This window comes from Oncorhynchus mykiss, chromosome 1, assembly GCF_013265735.2.
Source record: "Oncorhynchus mykiss isolate Arlee chromosome 1, USDA_OmykA_1.1, whole genome shotgun sequence".
In the NCBI taxonomy this organism is placed as follows: domain Eukaryota; kingdom Metazoa; phylum Chordata; class Actinopteri; order Salmoniformes; family Salmonidae; genus Oncorhynchus; species Oncorhynchus mykiss.
This window is the reverse complement of record NC_048565.1, coordinates 4,053,662-4,078,800: the sequence shown is the minus strand read 5'-3', so window position 1 is coordinate 4,078,800 and position 25,139 is coordinate 4,053,662. Positions and strand designations below refer to the sequence as shown.

General features: G+C 39.2%; 1 protein-coding gene across 3 annotated transcripts in view; it reads left to right on the top strand.

The window, feature by feature from the left end:
* Positions 1 to 25,139, top strand: part of LOC110524598 (solute carrier organic anion transporter family member 2A1) — an 81,074-nt gene that overhangs the window by 42,733 nt on the left and 13,202 nt on the right. For all 3 annotated transcript variants that reach the window (XM_036982329.1, XM_036982410.1, XM_036982495.1), the window contains exons 7-8: positions 9,564 to 9,633; positions 9,971 to 10,135. In XM_036982329.1, the coding sequence (XP_036838224.1) occupies positions 9,564 to 9,633; positions 9,971 to 10,135 (235 nt within the window). The remainder of the gene's footprint in view (positions 1 to 9,563; positions 9,634 to 9,970; positions 10,136 to 25,139) is intronic.

Genomic DNA, 25,139 nt, shown 5'->3' with positions numbered 1-25,139 from the left:
GTGTACCAGAGTCCTAGTTAGTTAGCTACCTATCCCGGTTGTTGTGTACCAGAGTCCTAGTTAGTTAGTTACCTATCCCGGTTGTTGTGTACCAGAGTCCTAGTTAGTTAGTTACCTATCCCTGCTGCTGTGTACCAGAGTCCTAGTTAGTTAGCTACCTATCCCTGCTGCTGTGTACCAGAGTCCTAGTTAGTTAGTTACCTATCCCTGCTGCTGTGTACCAGAGTCCTAGTTAGTTAGTTACCTATCCCTGCTGCCTGTGTACCAGAGTCCTAGTTAGTTAGTTACCTATCCCTACTGCCTGTGTACCAGAGTCCTAGTTAGTTAGCTACCTATCCCTGCTGCCGTGTACCAGAGTCCTAGTTAGTTAGTTACCTATCCCTACTGCCTGCGTACCAGAGTCCTAGTTAGTTAGTTACCTATCCCTGCTGCTGTGTACCAGAGTCCTAGTTAGTTAGTTACCTATCCCGGTTGTTGTGTACCAGAGTCCTAGTTAGTTAGTTACCTATCCCGGTTGTTGTGTACCAGAGTCCTAGTTAGTTAGCTACCTATCCCTGCTGCTGTGTACCAGAGTCCTAGTTAGTTAGCTACCTATCCCTGCTGCTGTGTACCAGAGTCCTAGTTAGTTAGTTACCTATCCCTGCTGCTGTGTACCAGAGTACTTGTTAGTTAGCTACCTATCCCGGTTGTTGTGTACCAGAGTCCTAGTTAGTTAGCTACCTATCCCGGTTGTTGTGTACCAGAGTCCTAGTTAGTTAGTTACCTATCCCTGCTGCTGTGTACCAGAGTCCTAGTTAGTTAGCTACCTATCCCTGCTGCTGTGTACCAGAGTCCTAGTTAGTTAGTTACCTATCCCTGCTGCTGTGTACCAGAGTCCTAGTTAGTTAGTTACCTATCCCTGCTGCCTGTGTACCAGAGTCCTAGTTAGTTAGTTACCTATCCCTACTGCCTGTGTACCAGAGTCCTAGTTAGTTAGCTACCTATCCCTGCTGCCGTGTACCAGAGTCCTAGTTAGTTAGTTACCTATCCCTACTGCCTGCGTACCAGAGTCCTAGTTAGTTAGTTACCTATCCCTACTGCATGTGTACCAGAGTCCTAGTTAGTTAGCTACCTATCCCGGTTGCTGTGTACCAGAGTCCTAGTTAGTTAGTTACCTATCCCGGTTGTTGTGTACCAGAGTCCTAGTTAGTTAGCTACCTATCCCTGCTGCTGTGTACCAGAGTCCTAGTTAGTTAGTTACCTATCCCTGCTGCTGTGTACCAGAGTACTTGTTAGTTAGCTACCTATCCCGGTTGTTGTGTACCAGAGTCCTAGTTAGTTAGCTACCTATCCCGGTTGTTGTGTACCAGAGTCCTAGTTAAGTTAGTTACCTATCCCGGTTGTTGTGTACCAGAGTCCTAGTTAGTTAGTTACCTATCCCTACTGCCTGTGTACCAGAGTCCTAGTTAGTTAGTTACCTATCCCTACTGCCTGTGTACCAGAGTCCTAGTTAGTTAGCTACCTATCCCGGTTGCTGTGTACCAGAGTCCTAGTTAGTTAGCTACCTATCCCGGTTGCTGTGTACCAGAGTCCTAGTTAGTTAGTTACCTATCCCTGCTGCCTGTGTACCAGAGTCCTAGTTAGTTAGTTACCTATCCCTACTGCCTGTGTACCAGAGTCCTAGTTAGTTAGCTACCTATCCCGGTTGCTGTGTACCGGAGTCCTAGTTAGTTAGCTACCTATCCCTGCTGCTGTGTACCAGAGTCCTAGTTAGTTAGTTACCTATCCCTACTGCATGTGTACCAGAGTCCTAGTTAGTTAGCTACCTATCCCGGTTGCTGTGTACCGGAGTCCTAGTTAGTTAGCTACCTATCCCTGCTGCTGTGTACCAGAGTCCTAGTTAGTTAGTTACCTATCCCTGCTGCTGTGTACCAGAGTCCTAGTTAGTTAGTTACCTATCCCTGCTGCCTGTGTACCAGAGTCCTAGTTAGTTAGTTACCTATCCCTGCTGCTGTGTACCAGAGTCCTAGTTAGTTAGCTACCTATCCCGGTTGTTGTGTACCAGAGTCCTAGTTAGTTACCTACCCTGGCTGCTGTGTACCAGAGTCCTAGTTAGTTAGCTACCTATCCCGGTTGTTGTGTACCAGAGTCCTAGTTAGTTAGTTACCTATCCCTACTGCCTGTGTACCAGAGTCGCAGTTAGTTAGCTACCTATCCCTGCTGCCGTGTACCAGAGTCCTAGTTAGTTAGTTACCTATCCCTACTGCCTGCGTACCAGAGTCCTAGTTAGTTAGTTACCTATCCCTACTGCTGTGTACCAGAGTCCTAGTTAGTTAGTTACCTATCCCTACTGCCTGTGTACCAGAGTCCTAGTTAGTTAGTTACCTATCCCTGCTGCTGTGTACCAGAGTCCTAGTTAGTTAGTTACCTATCCCGGTTGTTGTGTACCAGAGTCCTAGTTAGTTAGTTACCTATCCCGGTTGTTGTGTACCAGAGTCCTAGTTAGTTAGCTACCTATCCCTGCTGCTGTGTACCAGAGTCCTAGTTAGTTAGTTACCTATCCCTGCTGCTGTGTACCAGAGTACTTGTTAGTTAGCTACCTATCCCGGTTGTTGTGTACCAGAGTCCTAGTTAGTTAGCTACCTATCCCGGTTGTTGTGTACCAGAGTCCTAGTTAGTTAGTTACCTATCCCGGTTGTTGTGTACCAGAGTCCTAGTTAGTTAGTTACCTATCCCTACTGCCTGTGTACCAGAGTCCTAGTTAGTTAGTTACCTATCCCTACTGCCTGTGTACCAGAGTCCTAGTTAGTTAGCTACCTATCCCGGTTGCTGTGTACCAGAGTCCTAGTTAGTTAGCTACCTATCCCGGTTGCTGTGTACCAGAGTCCTAGTTAGTTAGTTACCTATCCCTGCTGCCTGTGTACCAGAGTCCTAGTTAGTTAGTTACCTATCCCTACTGCCTGTGTACCAGAGTCCTAGTTAGTTAGCTACCTATCCCGGTTGCTGTGTACCGGAGTCCTAGTTAGTTAGCTACCTATCCCTGCTGCTGTGTACCAGAGTCCTAGTTAGTTAGTTACCTATCCCTACTGCATGTGTACCAGAGTCCTAGTTAGTTAGCTACCTATCCCGGTTGCTGTGTACCGGAGTCCTAGTTAGCTACCTATCCCTGCTGCTGTGTACCACATTCCTAGTTAGTTAGTTACCTATCCCTGCTGCTGTGTACCAGAGTCCTAGTTAGTTAGTTACCTATCCCTGCTGCTGTGTACCAGAGTCCTAGTTAGTTAGTTACCTATCCCTGCTGCTGTGTACCAGAGTCCTAGTTAGTTAGTTATCTATCCCTACTTTTGTGTACCAGAGTCCTAGTTAGTTAGCTACCTATCCCCACTGCCTGTGTACCAGAGTCCTAGTTAGTTAGTTACCTATCCCTGCTGCTGTGTACCAGAGTCCTAGTTAGTTAGTTACCTATCCCCACTGCCTGTGTACCAGAGTCCTAGTTAGTTAGCTACCTATCCCTGCTGCTGTGTACCAGAGTCGTAGTTAGTTAGTTACCTATCCCTGCTGCTGTGTACCAGAGTCCTAGTTAGTTAGTTACCTATCCCGGTTGTTGTGTACCAGAGTCCTAGTTAGTTAGTTACCTATCCCGGTTGTTGTGTACCAGAGTCCTAGTTAGTTAGCTACCTATCCCTGCTGCTGTGTACCAGAGTCCTAGTTAGTTAGTTACCTATCCCTGCTGCTGTGTACCAGAGTACTTGTTAGTTAGCTACCTATCCCGGTTGTTGTGTACCAGAGTCCTAGTTAGTTAGCTACCTATCCCGGTTGTTGTGTACCAGAGTCCTAGTTAGTTAGTTACCTATCCCTACTGCCTGTGTACCAGAGTCCTAGTTAGTTAGTTACCTATCCCTACTGCCTGTGTACCAGAGTCGTAGTTAGTTAGCTACCTATCCCTGCTGCTGTGTACCAGAGTCCTAGTTAGTTAGTTACCTATCCCTACTGCCTGCGTACCAGAGTCCTAGTTAGTTAGTTACCTATCCCTGCTGCTGTGTACCAGAGTCCTAGTTAGTTAGTTACCTATCCCCACTGCCTGTGTACCAGAGTCCTAGTTAGTTAGCTACCTATCCCTGCTGCTGTGTACCAGAGTCGTAGTTAGTTAGCTACCTATCCCGGTTGCTGTGTACCAGAGTCCTAGTTAGTTAGCTACCTATCCCGGTTGCTGTGTACCAGAGTCCTAGTTAGTTAGTTACCTATCCCTGCTGCCTGTGTACCAGAGTCCTAGTTAGTTAGTTACCTATCCCTACTGCCTGTGTACCAGAGTCCTAGTTAGTTAGTTACCTATCCCTACTGCTGTGTACCAGAGTCCTAGTTAGTTAGCTACCTATCCCCACTGCCTGTGTACCAGAGTCCTAGTTAGTTAGTTACCTATCCCTGCTGCTGTGTACCAGAGTCCTAGTTAGTTAGTTACCTATCCCCACTGCCTGTGTACCAGAGTCCTAGTTAGTTAGCTACCTATCCCTGCTGCTGTGTACCAGAGTCCTAGTTAGTTAGCTACCTATCCCGGTTGCTGTGTACCAGAGTCCTAGTTAGTTAGCTACCTATCCTTGTTGCTGTGTACCAGAGTCCTAGTTAGTTAGTTACCTATCCCTGCTGCCTGTGTACCAGAGTCCTAGTTAGTTAGTTACCTATCCCTACTGCCTGTGTACCAGAGTCCTAGTTAGTTAGCTACCTATCCCGGTTGCTGAGTACCGGAGTCCTAGTTAGTTAGCTACCTATCCCTGCTGCTGTGTACCAGAGTCCTAGTTAGTTAGTTACCTATCCCTACTGCATGTGTACCAGAGTCCTAGTTAGTTAGCTACCTATCCCGGTTGCTGTGTACCGGAGTCCTAGTTAGCTACCTATCCCTGCTGCTGTGTACCAGAGTCCTAGTTAGTTAGTTACCTATCCCTGCTGCTGTGTACCATAGTCCTAGTTAGTTAGTTACCTATCCCTGCTGCTGTGTACCAGAGTCCTAGTTAGTTAGTTACCTATCCCTGCTGCTGTGTACCAGAGTCCTAGTTAGTTAGTTACCTATCCCTACTGCTGTGTACCAGAGTCCTAGTTAGTTAGCTACCTATCCCCACTGCCTGTGTACCAGAGTCCTAGTTAGTTAGTTACCTATCCCTGCTGCTGTGTACCAGAGTCCTAGTTAGTTAGTTACCTATCCCTGCTGCCTGTGTACCAGAGTCCTAGTTAGTTAGCTACCTATCCCAACTGCTGTGTGTACCAAAGTCGTAGTTAGTTAGCTACCTATCCCGGTTGCTGTGTACTAGAGTCCTAGTTAGTTAGCTACCTATCCCGGTTGCTGTGTACCAGAGTCCTAGTTAGTTAGTTACCTATCCCTGCTGCCTGTGTACCAGAGTCCTAGTTAGTTAGTTACCTATCCCTACTGCCTGTGTACCAGAGTCCTAGTTAGTTAGTTACCTATCCCTACTGCTGTGTACCAGAGTCCTAGTTAGTTAGCTACCTATCCCCACTGCCTGTGTACCAGAGTCCTAGTTAGTTAGTTACCTATCCCTGCTGCTGTGTACCAGAGTCCTAGTTAGTTAGTTACCTATCCCCACTGCCTGTGTACCAGAGTCCTAGTTAGTTAGCTACCTATCCCTGCTGCTGTGTACCAGAGTCCTAGTTAGTTAGCTACCTATCCCGGTTGCTGTGTACCAGAGTCCTAGTTAGTTAGCTACCTATCCCGGTTGCTGTGTACCAGAGTCCTAGTTAGTTAGTTACCTATCCCTGCTGCCTGTGTACCAGAGTCCTAGTTAGTTAGTTACCTATCCCTACTGCCTGTGTACCAGAGTCATAGTTAGTTAGTTACCTATCCCTACTGCCTGTGTACCAGAGTCGTAGTTAGTTAGCTACCTATCCCGGTTGCTGTGTACCGGAGTCCTAGTTAGCTACCTATCCCTGCTGCTGTGAACCAGAGTCCTAGTTAGTTAGTTACCTATCCTGGCTGCTGTGCACCAGAGTCCTAGTTAGTTAGTTACCTATCCCTACTGCATGTGTACCAGAGTCCTAGTTAGTTAGTTACCTATCCCCACTGCCTGTGTACCAGAGTCCTAGTTAGCTACCTATCCCGGTTGTTGTGTACCAGAGTCCTAGTTAGCTACCTATCCCTGCTGCTGTGTACCGGAGTCCTAGTTAGCTACCTATCCCTGCTGCTGTGTACCAGAGTCCTAGTTAGTTAGTTACCTATCCCTGCTGCTGTGTACCAGAGTCCTAGTTAGTTAGTTACCTATCCCTGCTGCTGTGTACCAGAGTCCTAGTTAGTTAGTTACCTATCCCTGCTGCTGTGTACCAGAGTCCTAGTTAGTTAGCTACCTATCCCTGCTGCTGTGTACCAGAGTCCTAGTTAGTTAGCTACCTATCCCTGCTGCTGTGTACCAGAGTCCTAGTTAGTTAGTTACCTATCCCTGCTGCTGTGTACCAGAGTCCTAGTTAGTTAGTTACCTATCCCTGCTGCTGTGTACCAGAGTCCTAGTTAGTTAGTTACCTATCCCTGCTGCTGTGTACCAGAGTCCTAGTTAGTTAGCTACCTATCCCTGCTGCTGTGTACCAGAGTCCTAGTTAGTTAGCTACCTATCCCTGCTGCTGTGTACCAGAGTCCTAGTTAGTTAGTTACCTATCCCTGCTGCTGTGTACCAGAGTCCTAGTTAGTTAGTTACCTATCCCTGCTGCTGTGTACCAGAGTCCTAGTTAGTTAGTTACCTATCCCGGTTGTTGTGTACCAGAGTCCTAGTTAGTTAGTTACCTATCCCTGCTGCTGTGTACCAGAGTCCTAGTTAGTTAGCTACCTATCCCTGCTGCTGTGTACCAGAGTCCTAGTTAGTTAGCTACCTATCCCTGCTGCTGTGTACCAGAGTCCTAGTTAGTTAGCTACCTATCCCTGCTGCTGTGTACCAGAGTCCTAGTTAGTTAGTTACCTATCCCTACTGCCTGTGTACCAGAGTCCTAGTTAGTTAGTTACCTATCCCTACTGCATGTGTACCAGAGTCCTAGTTAGTTAGTTACCTATCCCTGCTGCCTGTGTACCAGAGTCCTAGTTAGTTAGTTACCTATCCCTACTGCATGTGTACCAGAGTCCTAGTTAGTTAGTTACCTATCCCTGCTGCTGTGTACCAGAGTCCTAGTTAGTTAGTTACCTATCCCTGCTGCTATGTACCAGAGTCCTAGTTAGTTAGTTACCTATCCCTGCTGCTGTGTACCAGAGTCCTAGTTAGTTAGTTACCTATCCCTGCTGCTGTGTACCAGAGTCCTAGTTAGTTAGTTACCTATCCCTGCTGCCTGTGTACCAGAGTCCTAGTTAGTTAGTTACCTATCCCTACTGCATGTGTACCAGAGTCCTAGTTAGTTAGTTACCTATCCCTGCTGCTGTGTACCAGAGTCCTAGTTAGTTAGTTACCTATCCCTGCTGCTGTGTACCAGAGTCCTAGTTAGTTAGTTACCTATCCCTACTGCCTGTGTACCAGAGTCCTAGTTAGTTAGTTACCTATCCCTACTGCCTGTGTACCAGAGTCCTAGTTAGTTAGTTACCTATCCCTGCTGCTGTGTACCAGAGTCCTAGTTAGTTAGCTACCTATCCCGGTTGTTGTGTACCAGAGTCCTAGTTAGTTAGCTACCTATCCCTGCTGCTGTGTACCAAAGTCCTAGTTAGTTAGTTACCTATCCCGGTTGTTGTGTACCAGAGTCCTAGTTAGTTAGTTACCTATCCCTACTGCCTGTGTACCAGAGTCCTAGTTAGTTAGTTACCTATCCCGGTTGTTGTGTACCAGAGTCCTAGTTAGTTAGTTACCTATCCCTACTGCCTGTGTACCAGAGTCCTAGTTAGTTAGTTAGTTACCTATCCCTACTGCCTGTGTACCAGAGTCCTAGTTAGTTAGTTACCTATCCCTACTGCCTGTGTACCAGAGTCCTAGTTAGTTAGTTAGTTACCTATCCCTGCTGCTGTGTACCAGAGTCCTAGTTAGTTAGCTACCTATCCCGGTTGATGTGTACCAGAGTCCTAGTTAGTTAGTTACCTATCCCTGCTGCTGTGTACCAGAGTCCTAGTTAGTTAGTTACCTATCCCTACTGCCTGTGTACCAGAGTCCTAGTTAGTTAGTTACCTATCCATGCTGCTGTGTACCAGAGTCCTAGAAATGGACCAATAGAAGTATAAAAGGGGTTCCTGCAGATGCAGGCCACACCCTTCTCCATCTTGCTACTAATTGGTGGAGACTGGATGCTCTCCTTCAGTTGAACTCCACCGCTACGGTGACATCACTGGGACACACTTGCTTAATGGCAAGGTGGTGGATTGTGTTCCCTGAAATGTGTACACCAGCTGATTGACGGAGCGCAGGACCCATCTCTATACACTTGTTTATCTTCCGGTCCCCTCTGGAACATCCAGCTAATCCGCTGTGCGATATCAGAGAAGACCACCGTTGTCCCACGGGAAACATTCTCTGTAGTGTGTTGTGTAATTTATGTTGCATAATTACCTTCCCGGTGTTTGAGAAAGTTCCACCCTTAAAGCAACCTGCATACACACAGTTTAAAGTAATAGACCAACATAGCCACTGTAGTAGGTCAAATGTGTGTGCTGGAAAACCTTGGTAGAGCATGGGTGGAGTAGGCATTCTGGTGCTCGTGAATTTCTTTATCGGCTTCAAACAAATGCCTACTTTTCAATTAAAACGTTATGTTTTGTTTTTAATTGGATAAAAGCTTAGACCTATAACACAGACCGATTACTTGCAGTCAGTTTCTACAGACAAACTCACTGAGTTACATCAGGTTTTCTAGTAAGCATATAGGTTATATACTGTTGAGAATCACACACAGGCTGATGAAAGATGAACTCTTTCAAATCAAATCTCATATTCCAGATTCCCATAGGCTCTCATCTGGTAAGGTGCAGCCAACTTCTTCTCTCTGCTTGTTTAAGAGACATTTCCAACCAGGGAAAAGATTAAGAAAATTCCTCAAGGGGATTCTCTTCTCTCTCTCTTCTGTCTCTCTCTCTCCCTGTCTGTCTCTCTCTCCCTCTATCTCTCCTAAGACATGACATTGAAAAATATTGCATGAATAATGAAATCAAAACTGATGCTCCTCTGCTTTCTTCGCCCCTTCTGAAAATACATTTTCCAAAAAAAAAAGCTTAAATTATTCTTTCTACTGTTCTTCAACATTAACGTGGGCAATCTGTAGTTGCTGTATAAATGTTTTGACTTTACATATAAATTAATAATATGTACCTATTGATTCTTTAAAATAATATAGCTGAGAAATGCCTCATGCGCTGACTTCAATTGTTGTACCCCATCAAAACCCCAAATATGTTTTTACGCCAATGTTTGTAAACAAAGTAAATGTAAACAAACACCTCATATAACATGGTTGAAACTCACGTTGATCTCCTGGATGGTCAGTCCTTGCATCCATAGTCTCTGTCTGTGAATTTCAGAGTGGTGACATTTCTCCAGCCACAGAAACAGGGCCGGGGACTTTGCTTTGTTATTGTTTCTACTGCCGAATGTATTTGTAATTCTGCACTGTAATGCATTATTTCCTAGGTAAGTGGAACTGACATTATGAATGAAAGCTCCGAAAAGCCTGAGATCTCACTGCTTGATTTCCTTAAGAGTAAGTCCTCTATTGGCTGGATGGCTGGCTGGCTGACTGGCTGGCTGGCTGGCTGGCTGGCTGGCTGGCTGGCTGGCTGGCTGACTGGCTGGCTGACTGGCTGGCTGGCTGGCTGGCTGGCTGGCTGGCTGGCTGGCTGGCTGGCTGGCTGGCTGGCTGGCTGGCTGGCTGACACACACACACACACACACACACACACACAATATTGTGTGTTTGGTAGAATTTTACTGAGAATCTGCCTGGTGGTTACAGTAGCCCTTAGTTAACTAATTTATGTATTTTTTGTGTCTGTCTTTCTGCCTGTCTCTGTGTGTCCTCTCTGTTCCTCTCTCCCCAGTGTTCCCCAGGCTGTTTGTTCGTCTGCTCCTCAGTCCTCTGTTCCTGCTGTTGGTTCTGTCTCAGTGCTGTTTCTCTTCAGTCATCGCTGGCCTCGCCACCTTCCTCAACAAATTCCTGGAGAGACAGTACAGCACGACTGCCGCTTACAGCAGCCTCCTCATAGGTCAGTACAGAACACTACTGTCTCCTCATAGGTCAGTACAGAACACTACAGCCTCCTCATAGGTCAGTACAACACTACTGTCTCCTCATAGGTCAGTACAACAATACAGCCTCCTCATAGGTCAGTACAGAACACTACTGTCTCCTCATAGGTCAGTACAACACTACTGTCTCCTCATAGGTCAGTACAGAACACTACTGTCTCCTCATAGGTCAGTACAGAACACTACAGCCTCCTCATAGGTCAGTACAACACTACTGTCTCCTCATAGGTCAGTACAACACTACTGTCTCCTCATAGGTCAGTACAACACTACTGTCTCCTCATAGGTCAGTACAGAACACTACTGTCTCCTCATAGGTCAGTACAACACTACAGCCTCCTCATAGGTCAGTACAACACTACTGTCTCCTCATAGGTCAGTACAACAATACAGCCTCCTCATAGGTCAGTACAACACTACTGCCTCCTCATAGGTCAGTACAGAACACTATTGTCTCCTCATAGGTCAGTACAGAACACTACTGTCTCCTCATAGGTCAGTACAGAACACTACTGTCTCCTCATAGGTCAGTACAGAACACTACTGTCTCCTCATAGTTTAGTATAACACTACAGCCTCCTCATAGGTCAGTACAGAACACTATTGTCTCCTCATAGGTCAGTACAGAACACTACAGCCTCCTCATAGGTCAGTACAGAACACTACAGCCTCCTCATAGGTCAGTACAGAACACTACTGTCTCCTCATAGGTCAGTACAGAACACTACTGTCTCCTCATAGGTCAGTACAGAACACTACTGTCTCCTCATAGGTCAGTACAGAACACTACTGTCTCCTCATAGGTAAGTACAGAACACTACAGTCTCCTCATAGGTCAGTACAACACTACAGCCTCCTCATAGGTCAGTACAACACTACTGTCTTCTCATAGGTCAGTACAACACTACAGCATCCTCATAGGTCAGTACAAAACTACAGCCTCCTCATAGGTCAGTACAGAACACTACTGTCTCCTCATAGGTCAGTACAACACTACAGCCTCCTCATAGGTCAGTACAGAACACTACTGTCTCCTCATAGGTCAGTACAACACTACAGCCTCCTCATAGGTCAGTACAACACTACAGCCTCCTCATAGGTCAGTACAGAACACTACAGCCTCCTCATAGGTCAGTACAACACTACAGCCTCCTCATAGGTCAGTACAACACTACAGCCTCCTCATTGGTCAGTACAGAACACTACTGTCTCCTCATAGGTCAGTACAACACTACTGTCTCCTCATAGGTCAGTACAGAACACTACTGTCTCCTCGTAGGTCAGTACAACACTAAAGCCTCCTCATAGGTCAGTACAGAACACTACTGTCTCCTCATAGGTCAGTACAACACTATAGCCTCCTCAAACGTCAGTACAGAACACTACAGCCTCCTCATAGGTCAGTACAGAGCACTACTGTCTCCTCATAGGTCAGTACAGAACACTACAGCATCCTCATAGGTCAGTACAGAACACTACTGTCTCCTCATAGGTCAGTACAGAACACTACAGCCTCCTCATAGGTCAGTACAGAACACTACAGCCTCCTCATAGGTCAGTACAGAACACTACAGCCTCCTCATAGGTCATTACAGAACACTACTGTCTCCTCATAGGTCAGTACAGAACACTACTGTCTCCTCATAGTTTAGTATAACACTACAGCCTCCTCATAGGTCAGTACAACACTACTGTCTCCTCATAGGTCAGTACAACACTACAGCCTCCTCATAGGTCAGTACAACACTACAGCCTCCTCATAGGTCAGTACAGAACACTACTGTCTCCTCATAGGTCAGTACAACACTACAGCCTCCTCATAGGTCAGTACAGAACACTACTGTCTCCTCATAGGTCAGTACAACACTACAGCCTCCTCATAGGTCAGTACAACACTACAGCCTCCTCATAGGTCAGTACAGAACACTACTGTCTCCTCATAGGTCAGTACAACACTACAACCTCCTCATAGGTCAGTACAGAACACTACTGTCTCCTCATAGGTCAGTACAACACTACAGCCTCCTCATAGGTCAGTACAACACTACAGCCTCCTCATAGGTCAGTACAGAACACTACAGCCTCCTCATAGGTCAGTACAGAACACTACTGTCTCCTCATAGGTCAGTACAACACTATAGCCTCCTCAAACGTCAGTACAGAACACTACAGCCTCCTCATAGGTCAGTACAGAGCACTACTGTCTCCTCATAGGTCAGTACAGAACACTACAGCATCCTCATAGGTCAGTACAGAACACTACTGTCTCCTCATAGGTCAGTACAGAACACTACAGCCTCCTCATAGGTCAGTACAGAACACTACAGCCTCCTCATAGGTCATTACAGAACACTACTGTCTCCTCATAGGTCAGTACAGAACACTACTGTCTCCTCATAGTTTAGTATAACACTACAGCCTCCTCATAGGTCAGTACAACACTACTGTCTCCTCATAGGTCAGTACAACACTACAGCCTCCTCATAGGTCAGTACAACACTACAGCCTCCTCATAGGTCAGTACAGAACACTACTGTCTCCTCATAGGTCAGTACAACACTACAGCCTCCTCATAGGTCAGTACAGAACACTACTGTCTCCTCATAGGTCAGTACAACACTACAGCCTCCTCATAGGTCAGTACAACACTACAGCCTCCTCATAGGTCAGTACAGAACACTACAGCCTCCTCATAGGTCAGTACAGAACACTACAGCCGCCTCATAGGTCAGTACAACACTACAGCCTCCTCATAGGTCAGTACAGAACACTACAGAACACTACTGTCTCATGTTCTCAGTCTTTGAACAATGGGATGTGCTCAGTCTTTGAACAATATGTTCTCAGTCTTTGAACAATGGGATGTTCTCAGTCTTTGAACAATGGGATGTTCTCAGTCTTTGAACAATGGGATGTTCTCAGTCTTTGAACAATGGGCTGTTCTCAGTCTTTGAGGAACTGACTTAATCAAATTCGGATGTGGGTGCCATGGCAGTAGGTGTATGTTCCTGCTTGCCTTCTCAAAGATTTCAGACATGGATATTTTCTGGTCGACCATCACTGCCAGGCCGGCAGGCTGGGACTGGACGATGCTAGAGCTGTGGTGCATAGCATCATTATGTGCCAATAGTCTGTGTCAAGAGTGGGAGGCTCTTCTGGACAGGTACACGTCAGTGGCATCCGTTCAGAAGGTTGGGTTTGGTACCAAGCAGGGATAGCCTGGCCAGGATGTGCTCGAGGGCAGACTCAATGGTTGCAATACGACTGTCCAGAGACTTACATTTCCTTGCGCATCTCAGTGTGTTAAAGATTTGTGCCCCCCCTGAAGCGTTTGGAATGATCATTGACCTGTGTGGCAGACTCCTCTGATGAGAATCCGGGGGCTCTGCCCACCCCCCCCCCCCAAAAAAAAGCTTGCAAGTCGAGATTTCAATGCTCCTGGTACGAATTTCTGACAGTGAGTGAAGGAGCTGTTAGTCTGGGCATGTTCAGCTCCCTAAGCGAAGAATGCAAAGTGTGTGCTCATCTGAGGCTGTTGTTTTTCACACTGTTCACATGGGTGGAACCACAGCCGATGTACAGTACTGAATCGGTCAGAAAATAACAGATTTTCACAGAAGAGAAGTTCTGAGAAAAAAGTTCTAAAAAAATTGCTTTTGGAGGGCTCTGTCCTTTTCTATTCTACTGACATCTTATCTGTTCTACTGGCATCTTATCTATTCTACTGACATCTTATCTATTCTGTCTTATCTATTCTACTGGCATCTTATCTATTCTGTCTTATCTATTCTACTGGCATCTTATCTATTCTGTCTTATCTATTCTACTGGCATCTTATCTATTCTACTGACATCTTATCTATTCTGTCTTATCTATTCTACTGGCATCTTATCTATTCTGTCTTATCTATTCTACTGGCATCTTATCTATTCTACTGGCATCTTATCTATTCTGTCTTATCTATTCTACTGGCATCTTATCTATTCTACTGACATCTTATCTATTCTGTCTTATCTATTCTACTGGCATCTTATCTATTCTACTGACATCTTATCTATTCTGTCTTATCTATTCTACTGGCATCTTATCTATTCTGTCTTATCTATTCTACTGGCATATTATATATTCTGTCTCATCTGTTCTACTGGCATCTTATATATTCTACTGACATCTTATCTATTCTGTCTTATCTATTCTACTGGCATCTTATCTATTCTGTCTTATCTATTCTACTGGCATATTATATATTCTGTCTCATCTGTTCTACTGGCATATTATCTATTCTACTGACATCTTATCTATTCTGTCTTATCTATTCTACTGGCATCTTATCTATTCTACTGACATCTTATCTATTCTGTCTTATCTATTCTACTGGCATCTTATCTATTCTGTATTATCTATTCTACTGGCATATTATATATTCTGTCTCATCTGTTCTACTGGCATCTTATCTATTCTACTGACATCTTATCTATTCTGTCTTATCTATTCTACTGGCATCTTATCTATTCTGTCTTATCTATTCTACTGGCATATTATATATTCTGTCTCATCTGTTCTACTGGCATATTATCTATTCTGTCTTATCTGTTCTACTGGCATCTTATCTATTCTGTCTTATCTATTCTACTGACATCTTATCTATTCTGTCTTATCTATTCTACTGGCATCTTATCTATTCTGTCTTATCTATTCTACTGGCATATTATATATTCTGTCTTATCTATTCTACTGGCATATTATATATTCTGTCTTATCTATTCTACTGGCATGTTATATATTCTGTCTTATCTGTTCTACTGGCATATTATCTATTCTGTCTTATCTGTTCTACTGGCATATTATCTATTCTGTCTTATCTGTTCTACTGGCATATTATCTATTCTGTCTTATCTGTTCTACTGGCATATTATCTATTCTGTCTAATCTGTTCTACTGGCATCTTATATATTCTACTGACATCTTATCTATTCTGTCTTATCTATTCTACTGGCATCTTATCTATTCTGTCTTATATATTCTACTGGCATATTATCTATTCTGTCTCATCTGTTCTACTGGCATATTATCTATTCTGTCTTATCTGTTCTACTGGCATATTATCTATTCTGTCTTATATATTCTACTGGCATCTTATCTATTCTACTGACATCTTATCTATTCTGTCTTATCTCTTCTACTGGCATATTATCTATTCTGTCTTATCTCTTCTACTGGCATATTATCTATTCTGTCTTATCTGTTCTACTGGCATATTATCTATTCTGTCTTATATATTCTACTGGCATATTATCTATTCTGCTGGCATATTATCTATTCTGTCTTATCTATTCTACTGGCATCATATCTGTTCTACTGGCATATTATCTATTCTGTCTTATCTATTCTACTGGCATCATATCTGTTCTACTGGCATATTATCTATTCTGTCTTATATATTCTACTGGCATATTATCTATTCTACTGGCATCTTATCTATTCTGTCTTATCTATTCTACTGGCATATTATATATTCTGTCTTATCTATTCTACTGGCATATTATATATTCTGTCTCATCTGTTCTACTGGCATATTATCTATTCTGTCTTATCTATTCTACTGGCATATTATATATTCTGTCTTATCTATTCTACTGGCATATTATATATTCTGTCTCATCTGTTCTACTGGCATATTATCTATTCTGTCTTATCTATTCTACTGGCATATTATATATTCTGTCTTATCTATTCTACTGGCATATTATATATTCTGTCTTATCTATTCTACTGGCATGTTATATATTCTGTCTTATCTATTCTACTGGCATGTTATCTATTCTGTCTTATCTATTCTACTGGCATTTTATATATTCTGTCTTATCTATTCTACTGGCATCTTATCTATTCTGTCTTATCTATTCTACTGGCATATTATATATTCTGTCTTATCTATTCTACTGGCATATTATATATTCTGTCTTATCTATTCTACTGGCATATTATCTATTCTGTCTTATCTGTTCTACTGGCATATTATCTATTCTGTCTTATCTATTCTACTGTCTATCTATTCTACTGGCATATTATCTATTCTGTCTTATATATTCTATTGGCATATTATCTATTCTACTGGCATATTATCTATTCTGTCTTCTCTGTTCTACTGGCATATTATCTATTCTGTCTTCTCTGTTCTACTGGCATATTATCTATTCTGTCTTATATATTCTACTGTCATATTATCTATTCTGTCTCATCTGTTCTACTGGCATATTATCTATTCTGTCTTATATATTCTACTGGCATATTATCTATTCTACTGGCATATTATCTATTCTGTCTTCTCTGTTCTACTGGCATATTATCTATTCTGTCTTCTCTGTTCTACTGGCTATTGATCTATTCTGTCTTATATATTCTACTGGCATATTATCTATTCTACTGGCATGTTATCTATTCTTTCTTATCTATTCTACTGTCTATCTATTCTACTGGCATATTATCTATTCTACTGGCATATTATCTATTCTGTCTTATCTATTCTACTGTCTATCTATTCTACTGGCATATTATCTATTCTACTGGCATATTATCTATTCTGTATTATCTATTCTACTGGCATATTATATATTCTGTCTCATCTGTTCTACTGGCATCTTATCTATTCTACTGACATCTTATCTATTCTGTCTTATCTATTCTACTGGCATCTTATCTATTCTGTCTTATCTATTCTACTGGCATATTATATATTCTGTCTCATCTGTTCTACTGGCATATTATCTATTCTGTCTTATCTGTTCTACTGGCATCTTATCTATTCTACTGACATCTTATCTATTCTGTCTTATCTATTCTACTGGCATCTTATCTATTCTGTCTTATCTATTCTACTGGCATATTATATATTCTGTCTCATCTGTTCTACTGGCATATTATATATTCTGTCTCATCTGTTCTACTGGCATATTATCTATTCTGTCTTATCTGTTCTACTGGCATATTATCTATTCTGTCTTATATATTCTACTGGCATCTTATCTATTCTACTGACATCTTATCTATTCTGTCTTATCTCTTCTACTGGCATATTATCTATTCTGTCTTATCTCTTCTACTGGCATATTATCTATTCTGTCTTATCTGTTCTACTGGCATATTATCTATTCTGTCTTATATATTCTACTGGCATATTATCTATTCTGCTGGCATATTATCTATTCTGTCTTATCTATTCTACTGGCATCATATCTGTTCTACTGGCATATTATCTATTCTGTCTTATCTATTCTACTGGCATCATATCTGTTCTACTGGCATATTATCTATTCTGTCTTATATATTCTACTGGCATATTATCTATTCTACTGGCATCTTATCTATTCTGTCTTATCTATTCTACTGGCATATTATATATTCTGTCTTATCTATTCTACTGGCATATTATATATTCTGTCTCATCTGTTCTACTGGCATATTATCTATTCTGTCTTATCTATTCTACTGGCATATTATATATTCTGTCTTATCTATTCTACTGGCATATTATATATTCTGTCTCATCTGTTCTACTGGCATATTATCTATTCTGTCTTATCTATTCTACTGGCATATTATATATTCTGTCTCATCTGTTCTACTGGCATATTATCTATTCTGTCTTATCTATTCTACTGGCATATTATCTATTCTGTCTTATCTATTCTACTGGCATATTATATATTCTGTCTTATCTATTCTACTGGCATATTATATATTCTGTCTCATCTGTTCTACTGGCATATTATCTATTCTGTCTTATCTATTCTACTGGCATATTATATATTCTGTCTTATCTATTCTACTGGCATATTATATATTCTGTCTTATCTATTCTACTGGCATGTTATCTATTCTGTCTTATCTATTCTACTGGCATATTATCTATTCTGTCTTATCTATTCTACTGGCATATTATCTGTTCTACTGGCATATTATCTATTCTGTCTTATCTATTCTACTGGCATATTATATATTCTGTCTTATCTATTCTACTGGCATATTATATATTCTGTCTCATCTGTTCTACTGGCATATTATCTATTCTGTCTTATCTATTCTACTGGCATATTATATATTCTGTCTTATCTATTCTACTGGCATATTATATATTCTGTCTTATCTATTCTACTGGCATGTTATATATTCTGTCTTATCTATTCTACTGGCATGTTATCTATTCTGTCTTATCTATTCTACTGGCATTTTATATATTCTGTCTTATCTATTCTACTGGCATCTTATCTATTCTGTCTTATCTATTCTACTGGCATATTATATATTCTGTCTTATCTATTCTACTGGCATATTATATATTCTGTCTTATCTATTCTACTGGCATATTATCTATTCTGTCTTATCTGTTCTACTGGCATATTATCTATTCTGTCTTATCTATTCTACTGTCTATCTATTCTACTGGCATATTATCTATTCTGTCTTATATATTCTATTGGCATATTATCTATTCTACTGGCATATTATCTATTCTGTCTTCTCTGTTCTACTGGCATATTATCTATTCTGTCTTCTCTGTTCTACTGGCATATTATCTATTCTGTCTTATATATTCTACTGTCATATTATCTATTCTGTCTCATCTGTTCTACTGGCATATTATCTATTCTGTCTTATATATTCTACTGGCATATTATCTATTCTACTGGCATATTATCTATTCTGTCTTCTCTGTTCTACTGGCATATTATCTATTCTGTCTTCTCTGTTCTACTGGCTATTGATCTATTCTGTCTTATATATTCTACTGGCATATTATCTATTCTACTGGCATATTATCTATTCTTTCTTATCTATTCTACTGTCTATCTATTCTACTGGCATATTATCTATTCTACTGGCATATTATCTATTCTGTCTTATCTATTCTACTGTCTATCTATTCTACTGGCATATTATCTATTCTACTGGCATATTATCTATTCTGTCTTATCTGTTCTACTGGCATATTATCTATTCTGTCTTATCTATTCTACTGGCATATTATCTATTCTACTGGCATATTATCTATTCTGTCTTATCTATTCTACTGGCATATTATATATTCTGTCTTATATATTCTACTGGCATATTATCTATTCTACTGGCATATTATCTATTCTGTCTTATCTGTTCTACTGTCTATCTATTCTACTGGCATATTATCTATTCTACTGGCATATTATCTATTCTGTCTTATCTATTCTACTGTCTATCTATTCTACTGACATCTTATCTATTCTGTCTTATCTATTCTACTGGCATATTATCTATTCTGTCTTATATATTCTACTGGCATATTATCTATTCTGTCTTATATATTCTACTGGCATATTATCTATTCTACTGGCATATTATCTATTCTGTCTTATATATTCTACTGGCATATTATCTATTCTACTGGCATATTATCTATTCTGTCTTATCTATTCTACTGGCATATTATCTATTCTACTGGCATATTATCTATTCTGTCTTATCTATTCTACTGTCTATCTATTCTACTGGCATATTATCTATTCTGTCTTATATATTCTACTGTCTATCTATTCTACTGACATCTTATCTATTCTGTCTTATATATTCTACTGGCATATTATCTATTCTACTGGCATATTATCTATTCTGTCTTATCTATTCTACTGGCATATTATCTATTCTACTGGCATATTATCTATTCTGTCTTATCTATTCTACTGTCTATCTATTCTACTGGCATATTATCTATTCTGTCTTATATATTCTACTGTCTATCTATTCTACTGACATCTTATCTATTCTGTCTTATATATTCTACTGTCTATCTATTCTACTGGCATATTATCTATTCTACTGGCATATTATCTATTCTGTCTTATCTATTCTACTGTCTATCTATTCTACTGACATCTTATCTATTCTGTCTTATATATTCTACTGGCATATTATCTATTCTACTGGCATATTATCTATTCTGTCTTATCTATTCTACTGTCTATCTATTCTACTGGCATATTATCTATTCTACTGGCATATTATCTATTCTGTCTTATCTCTTCTACTGGCATATTATCTATTCTACTGGCATATTATCTATTCTGTCTTATCTATTCTACTGTCTATCTATTCTACTGGCATATTATATATTCTACTGGCATATGATCTATTCTGTCTTATATATTCTACTGGCATATTATCTATTCTACTGGCATATTATCTATTCTGTCTTATCTATTCTACTGTCTATCTATTCTACTGGCATATTATCTATTCTACTGGCATATTATCTATTCTGTCTTATCTATTCTACTGTCTATCTATTCTACTGGCATATTATCTATTCTACTGGCATATTATCTATTCTGTCTTATCTATTCTACTGGCATCATATCTGTTCTACTGGCATCTTATCTATTCTACTGGCATATTATATATTCTGTCTTATCTATTCTACTGGCATCGTATCTATTCTACTGGCATCTTATCTGTTCTACTGGCATCTTATCTATTCTGTCTTGTCTATTCTACTGGCATCTTATCTATTCTGTCTTATCTATTCTACTGGCATCTTATCTGTTCTGTCTTATCTATTTTACTGGCATCTTATCTGTTCTGTCTTATCTATTCTACTGGCATATTATCTATTCTGTCTTATATATTCTACTGGCATATTATCTATTCTGTCTCATCTGTTCTACTGGCATCTTATCTATTCTGTCTTATCTCTTCTACTGGCATATTATCTATTCTGTCTTGTCTCTTCTACTGGCATATTATCTATTCTGTCTTATCTGTTCTACTGGCATATTATCTATTCTGTCTTATATATTCTACTGGCATATTATCTATTCTGCTGGCATATTATCTATTCCGTCTTATCTCTTCTACTGGCATATTATCTATTCTGTCTTATCTATTCTACTGGCATCATATCTGTTCTACTGGCATATTATCTATTCTGTCTTATATATTCTACTGGCATATTATCTATTCTACTGGCATCTTATCTATTCTGTCTTATCTATTCTACTGGCATATTATATATTCTGTCTTATCTATTCTACTGGCATATTATATATTCTGTCTCATCTGTTCTACTGGCATATTATCTATTCTGTCTTATCTATTCTACTGGCATATTATATATTCTGTCTTATCTATTCTACTGGCATATTATATATTCTGTCTCATCTGTTCTACTGGCATATTATCTATTCTGTCTTATCTATTCTACTGGCATATTATATATTCTGTCTTATCTATTCTACTGGCATATTATATATTCTGTCTTATCTATTCTACTGGCATGTTATATATTCTGTCTTATCTATTCTACTGGCATATTATCTATTCTGTCTTATCTATTCTACTGGCATATTATATATTCTGTCGTATCTATTCTACTGGCATATTATCTATTCTGTCTTATCTATTCTACTGGCATATTATATATTCTGTCTTATCTATTCTACTGGCATATTATATATTCTGTCTTATCTATTCTACTGGCATATTATCTATTCTGTCTTATCTGTTCTACTGGCATATTATCTATTCTGTCTTATCTATTCTACTGTCTATCTATTCTACTGGCATATTATCTATTCTGTCTTATATATTCTATTGGCATATTATCTATTCTACTGGCATATTATCTATTCTGTCTTCTCTGTTCTACTGGCATATTATCTATTCTGTCTTCTCTGTTCTACTGGCATATTATCTATTCTGTCTTATATATTCTACTGTCATATTATCTATTCTGTCTCATCTGTTCTACTGGCATATTATCTATTCTACTGGCATATTATCTATTCTGTCTTATCTATTCTACTGGCATCATATCTGTTCTACTGGCATATTATCTATTCTGTCTTATATATTCTACTGGCATATTATCTATTCTACTGGCATCTTATCTATTCTGTCTTATCTATTCTACTGGCATATTATATATTCTGTCTTATCTATTCTACTGGCATATTATATATTCTGTCTCATCTGTTCTACTGGCATATTATCTATTCTGTCTTATCTATTCTACTGGCATATTATATATTCTGTCTTATCTATTCTACTGGCATATTATATATTCTGTCTCATCTGTTCTACTGGCATATTATCTATTCTGTCTTATCTATTCTACTGGCATATTATATATTCTGTCTTATCTATTCTACTGGCATATTATATATTCTGTCTTATCTATTCTACTGGCATGTTATATATTCTGTCTTATCTATTCTACTGGCATATTATCTATTCTGTCTTATCTATTCTACTGGCATATTATATATTCTGTCGTATCTATTCTACTGGCATATTATCTATTCTGTCTTATCTATTCTACTGGCATATTATATATTCTGTCTTATCTATTCTACTGGCATATTATATATTCTGTCTTATCTATTCTACTGGCATATTATCTATTCTGTCTTATCTGTTCTACTGGCATATTATCTATTCTGTCTTATCTATTCTACTGTCTATCTATTCTACTGGCATATTATCTATTCTGTCTTATATATTCTATTGGCATATTATCTATTCTACTGGCATATTATCTATTCTGTCTTCTCTGTTCTACTGGCATATTATCTATTCTGTCTTCTCTGTTCTACTGGCATATTTTCTATTCTGTCTTATATATTCTACTGGCATATTATCTATTCTACTGGCATATTATCTATTCTGTCTTCTCTGTTCTACTGGCATATTATCTATTCTGTCTTCTCTGTTCTACTGGCATATTATCTATTCTGTCTTATATATTCTACTGGCATATTATCTATTCTGCTGGCATATTATCTATTCTGTCTTATCTATTCTACTGTCTATCTATTCTACTGGCATATTATCTATTCTACTGGCATATTATCTATTCTGTCTTATCTATTCTACTGTCTATCTATTCTACTGGCATATTATCTATTCTACTGGCATATTATCTATTCTGTCTTATCTCTTCTACTGGCATATTATCTATTCTGTCTTATCTATTCTACTGGCATATTATCTATTCTACTGGCATATTATCTATTCTGTCTTATCTGTTCTACTGTCTATCTATTCTACTGGCATATTATCTATTCTGTCTTATATATTCTACTGGCATATTATCTATTCTGTCTTATCTATTCTACTGGCATATTATCTATTCTGTCTTATATATTCTACTGGCATATTATCTATTCTGTCTTATCTGTTCTACTGTCTATCTATTCTACTGACATATTATCTATTCTACTGGCATATTATCTATTCTGTCTTATCTATTCTACTGTCTATCTATTCTACTGACATCTTATCTATTCTGTCTTATCTATTCTACTGGCATATTATCTATTCTACTGGCATATTATCTATTCTGTCTTATCTGTTCTACTGTCTATCTATTCTACTGGCATATTATCTATTCTACTGGCATATTATCTATTCTGTCTTATCTATTCTACTGTCTATCTATTCTACTGACATCTTATCTATTCTGTCTTATATATTCTACTGGCATATTATCTATTCTACTGGCATATTATCTATTCTGTCTTATCTATTATACTGTCTATCTATTCTACTGGCATATTATCTATTCTACTGTCTATCTATTCTACTGTCTATCTATTCTACTGGCATATTATCTATTCTACTGACATCTTATCTATTCTGTCTTATCTATTCTACTGGCATCTTATCTATTCTGTCTTATATATTCTACTGGCATATTATCTATTCTACTGACATCTTATCTATTCTGTCTTATCTATTCTACTGGCATCTTATCTATTCTGTCTTATCTATTCTACTGGCATATTATATATTCTGTCTTATCTATTCTACTGGCATATTATATATTCTGTCTTATCTATTCTACTGGCATATTATATATTCTGTCTCATCTGTTCTACTGGCATATTATCTATTCTGTCTTATCTATTCTACTGGCATATTATATATTCTGTCTTATCTATTCTACTGGCATATTATATATTCTGTCTCATCTGTTCTACTGGCATATTATCTATTCTGTCTTATCTATTCTACTGGCATATTATCTATTCTGCTGGCATATTATCTATTCTGTCTTATCTATTCTACTGTCTATCTATTCTACTGGCATATTATCTATTCTACTGGCATATTGTCTATTCTGTCTTATCTATTCTACTGTCTATCTATTCTACTGGCATATTATCTATTCTACTGGCGTATTATCTATTCTGTCTTATCTCTTCTACTGGCATATTATCTATTCTGTCTTATCTATTCTACTGGCATCACATCTGTTCTACTGGCATCTTATCTATTCTACTGGCATATTATATATTCTGTCTTTTCTATTCTACTTGCATCGTATCTATTCTGTCTTATCTATTCTACTTGCATCTTATCTATTCTACTGGCATATTATCTGTTCTACTGGCATATTATCTATTCTGTCTTATCTATTCTACTGGCATCGTATCTATTCTACTGGCATCTTATCTGTTCTACTGGCATCTTATCTATTCTGTCTTATCTATTCTACTGGCATCTTATCTGTTCTGTCTTATCTATTTTACTGGCATCTTATCTGTTCTGTCTTATCTATTCTACTGGCATATGATCTATTCTGTCTTATCTGTTCTACTGGCATCTTATCTGTTCTGTCTTATCTATTCTACTGGCATATGATCTATTCTGTCTTATATATTCTACTGGCATATTATCTATTCTACTGGTATCTTATCTATTATGTCTCATCTATTCTACTGTCTATCTATTCTACTGGCATATTATCTATTCTACTGGCATCTTATCTATTCTACTGTCATTATCTATTCTCTTATCTATTCTACTGTCATTATCTTTCCTACTGGCATATTATCTATTCTGTCTTATCTATTCTATTGGCACCTTCACAAATCAAATTGATTTATAAAGCCCTTTTTACATCAGCTGATATCTCAAAGTGCTGTACAG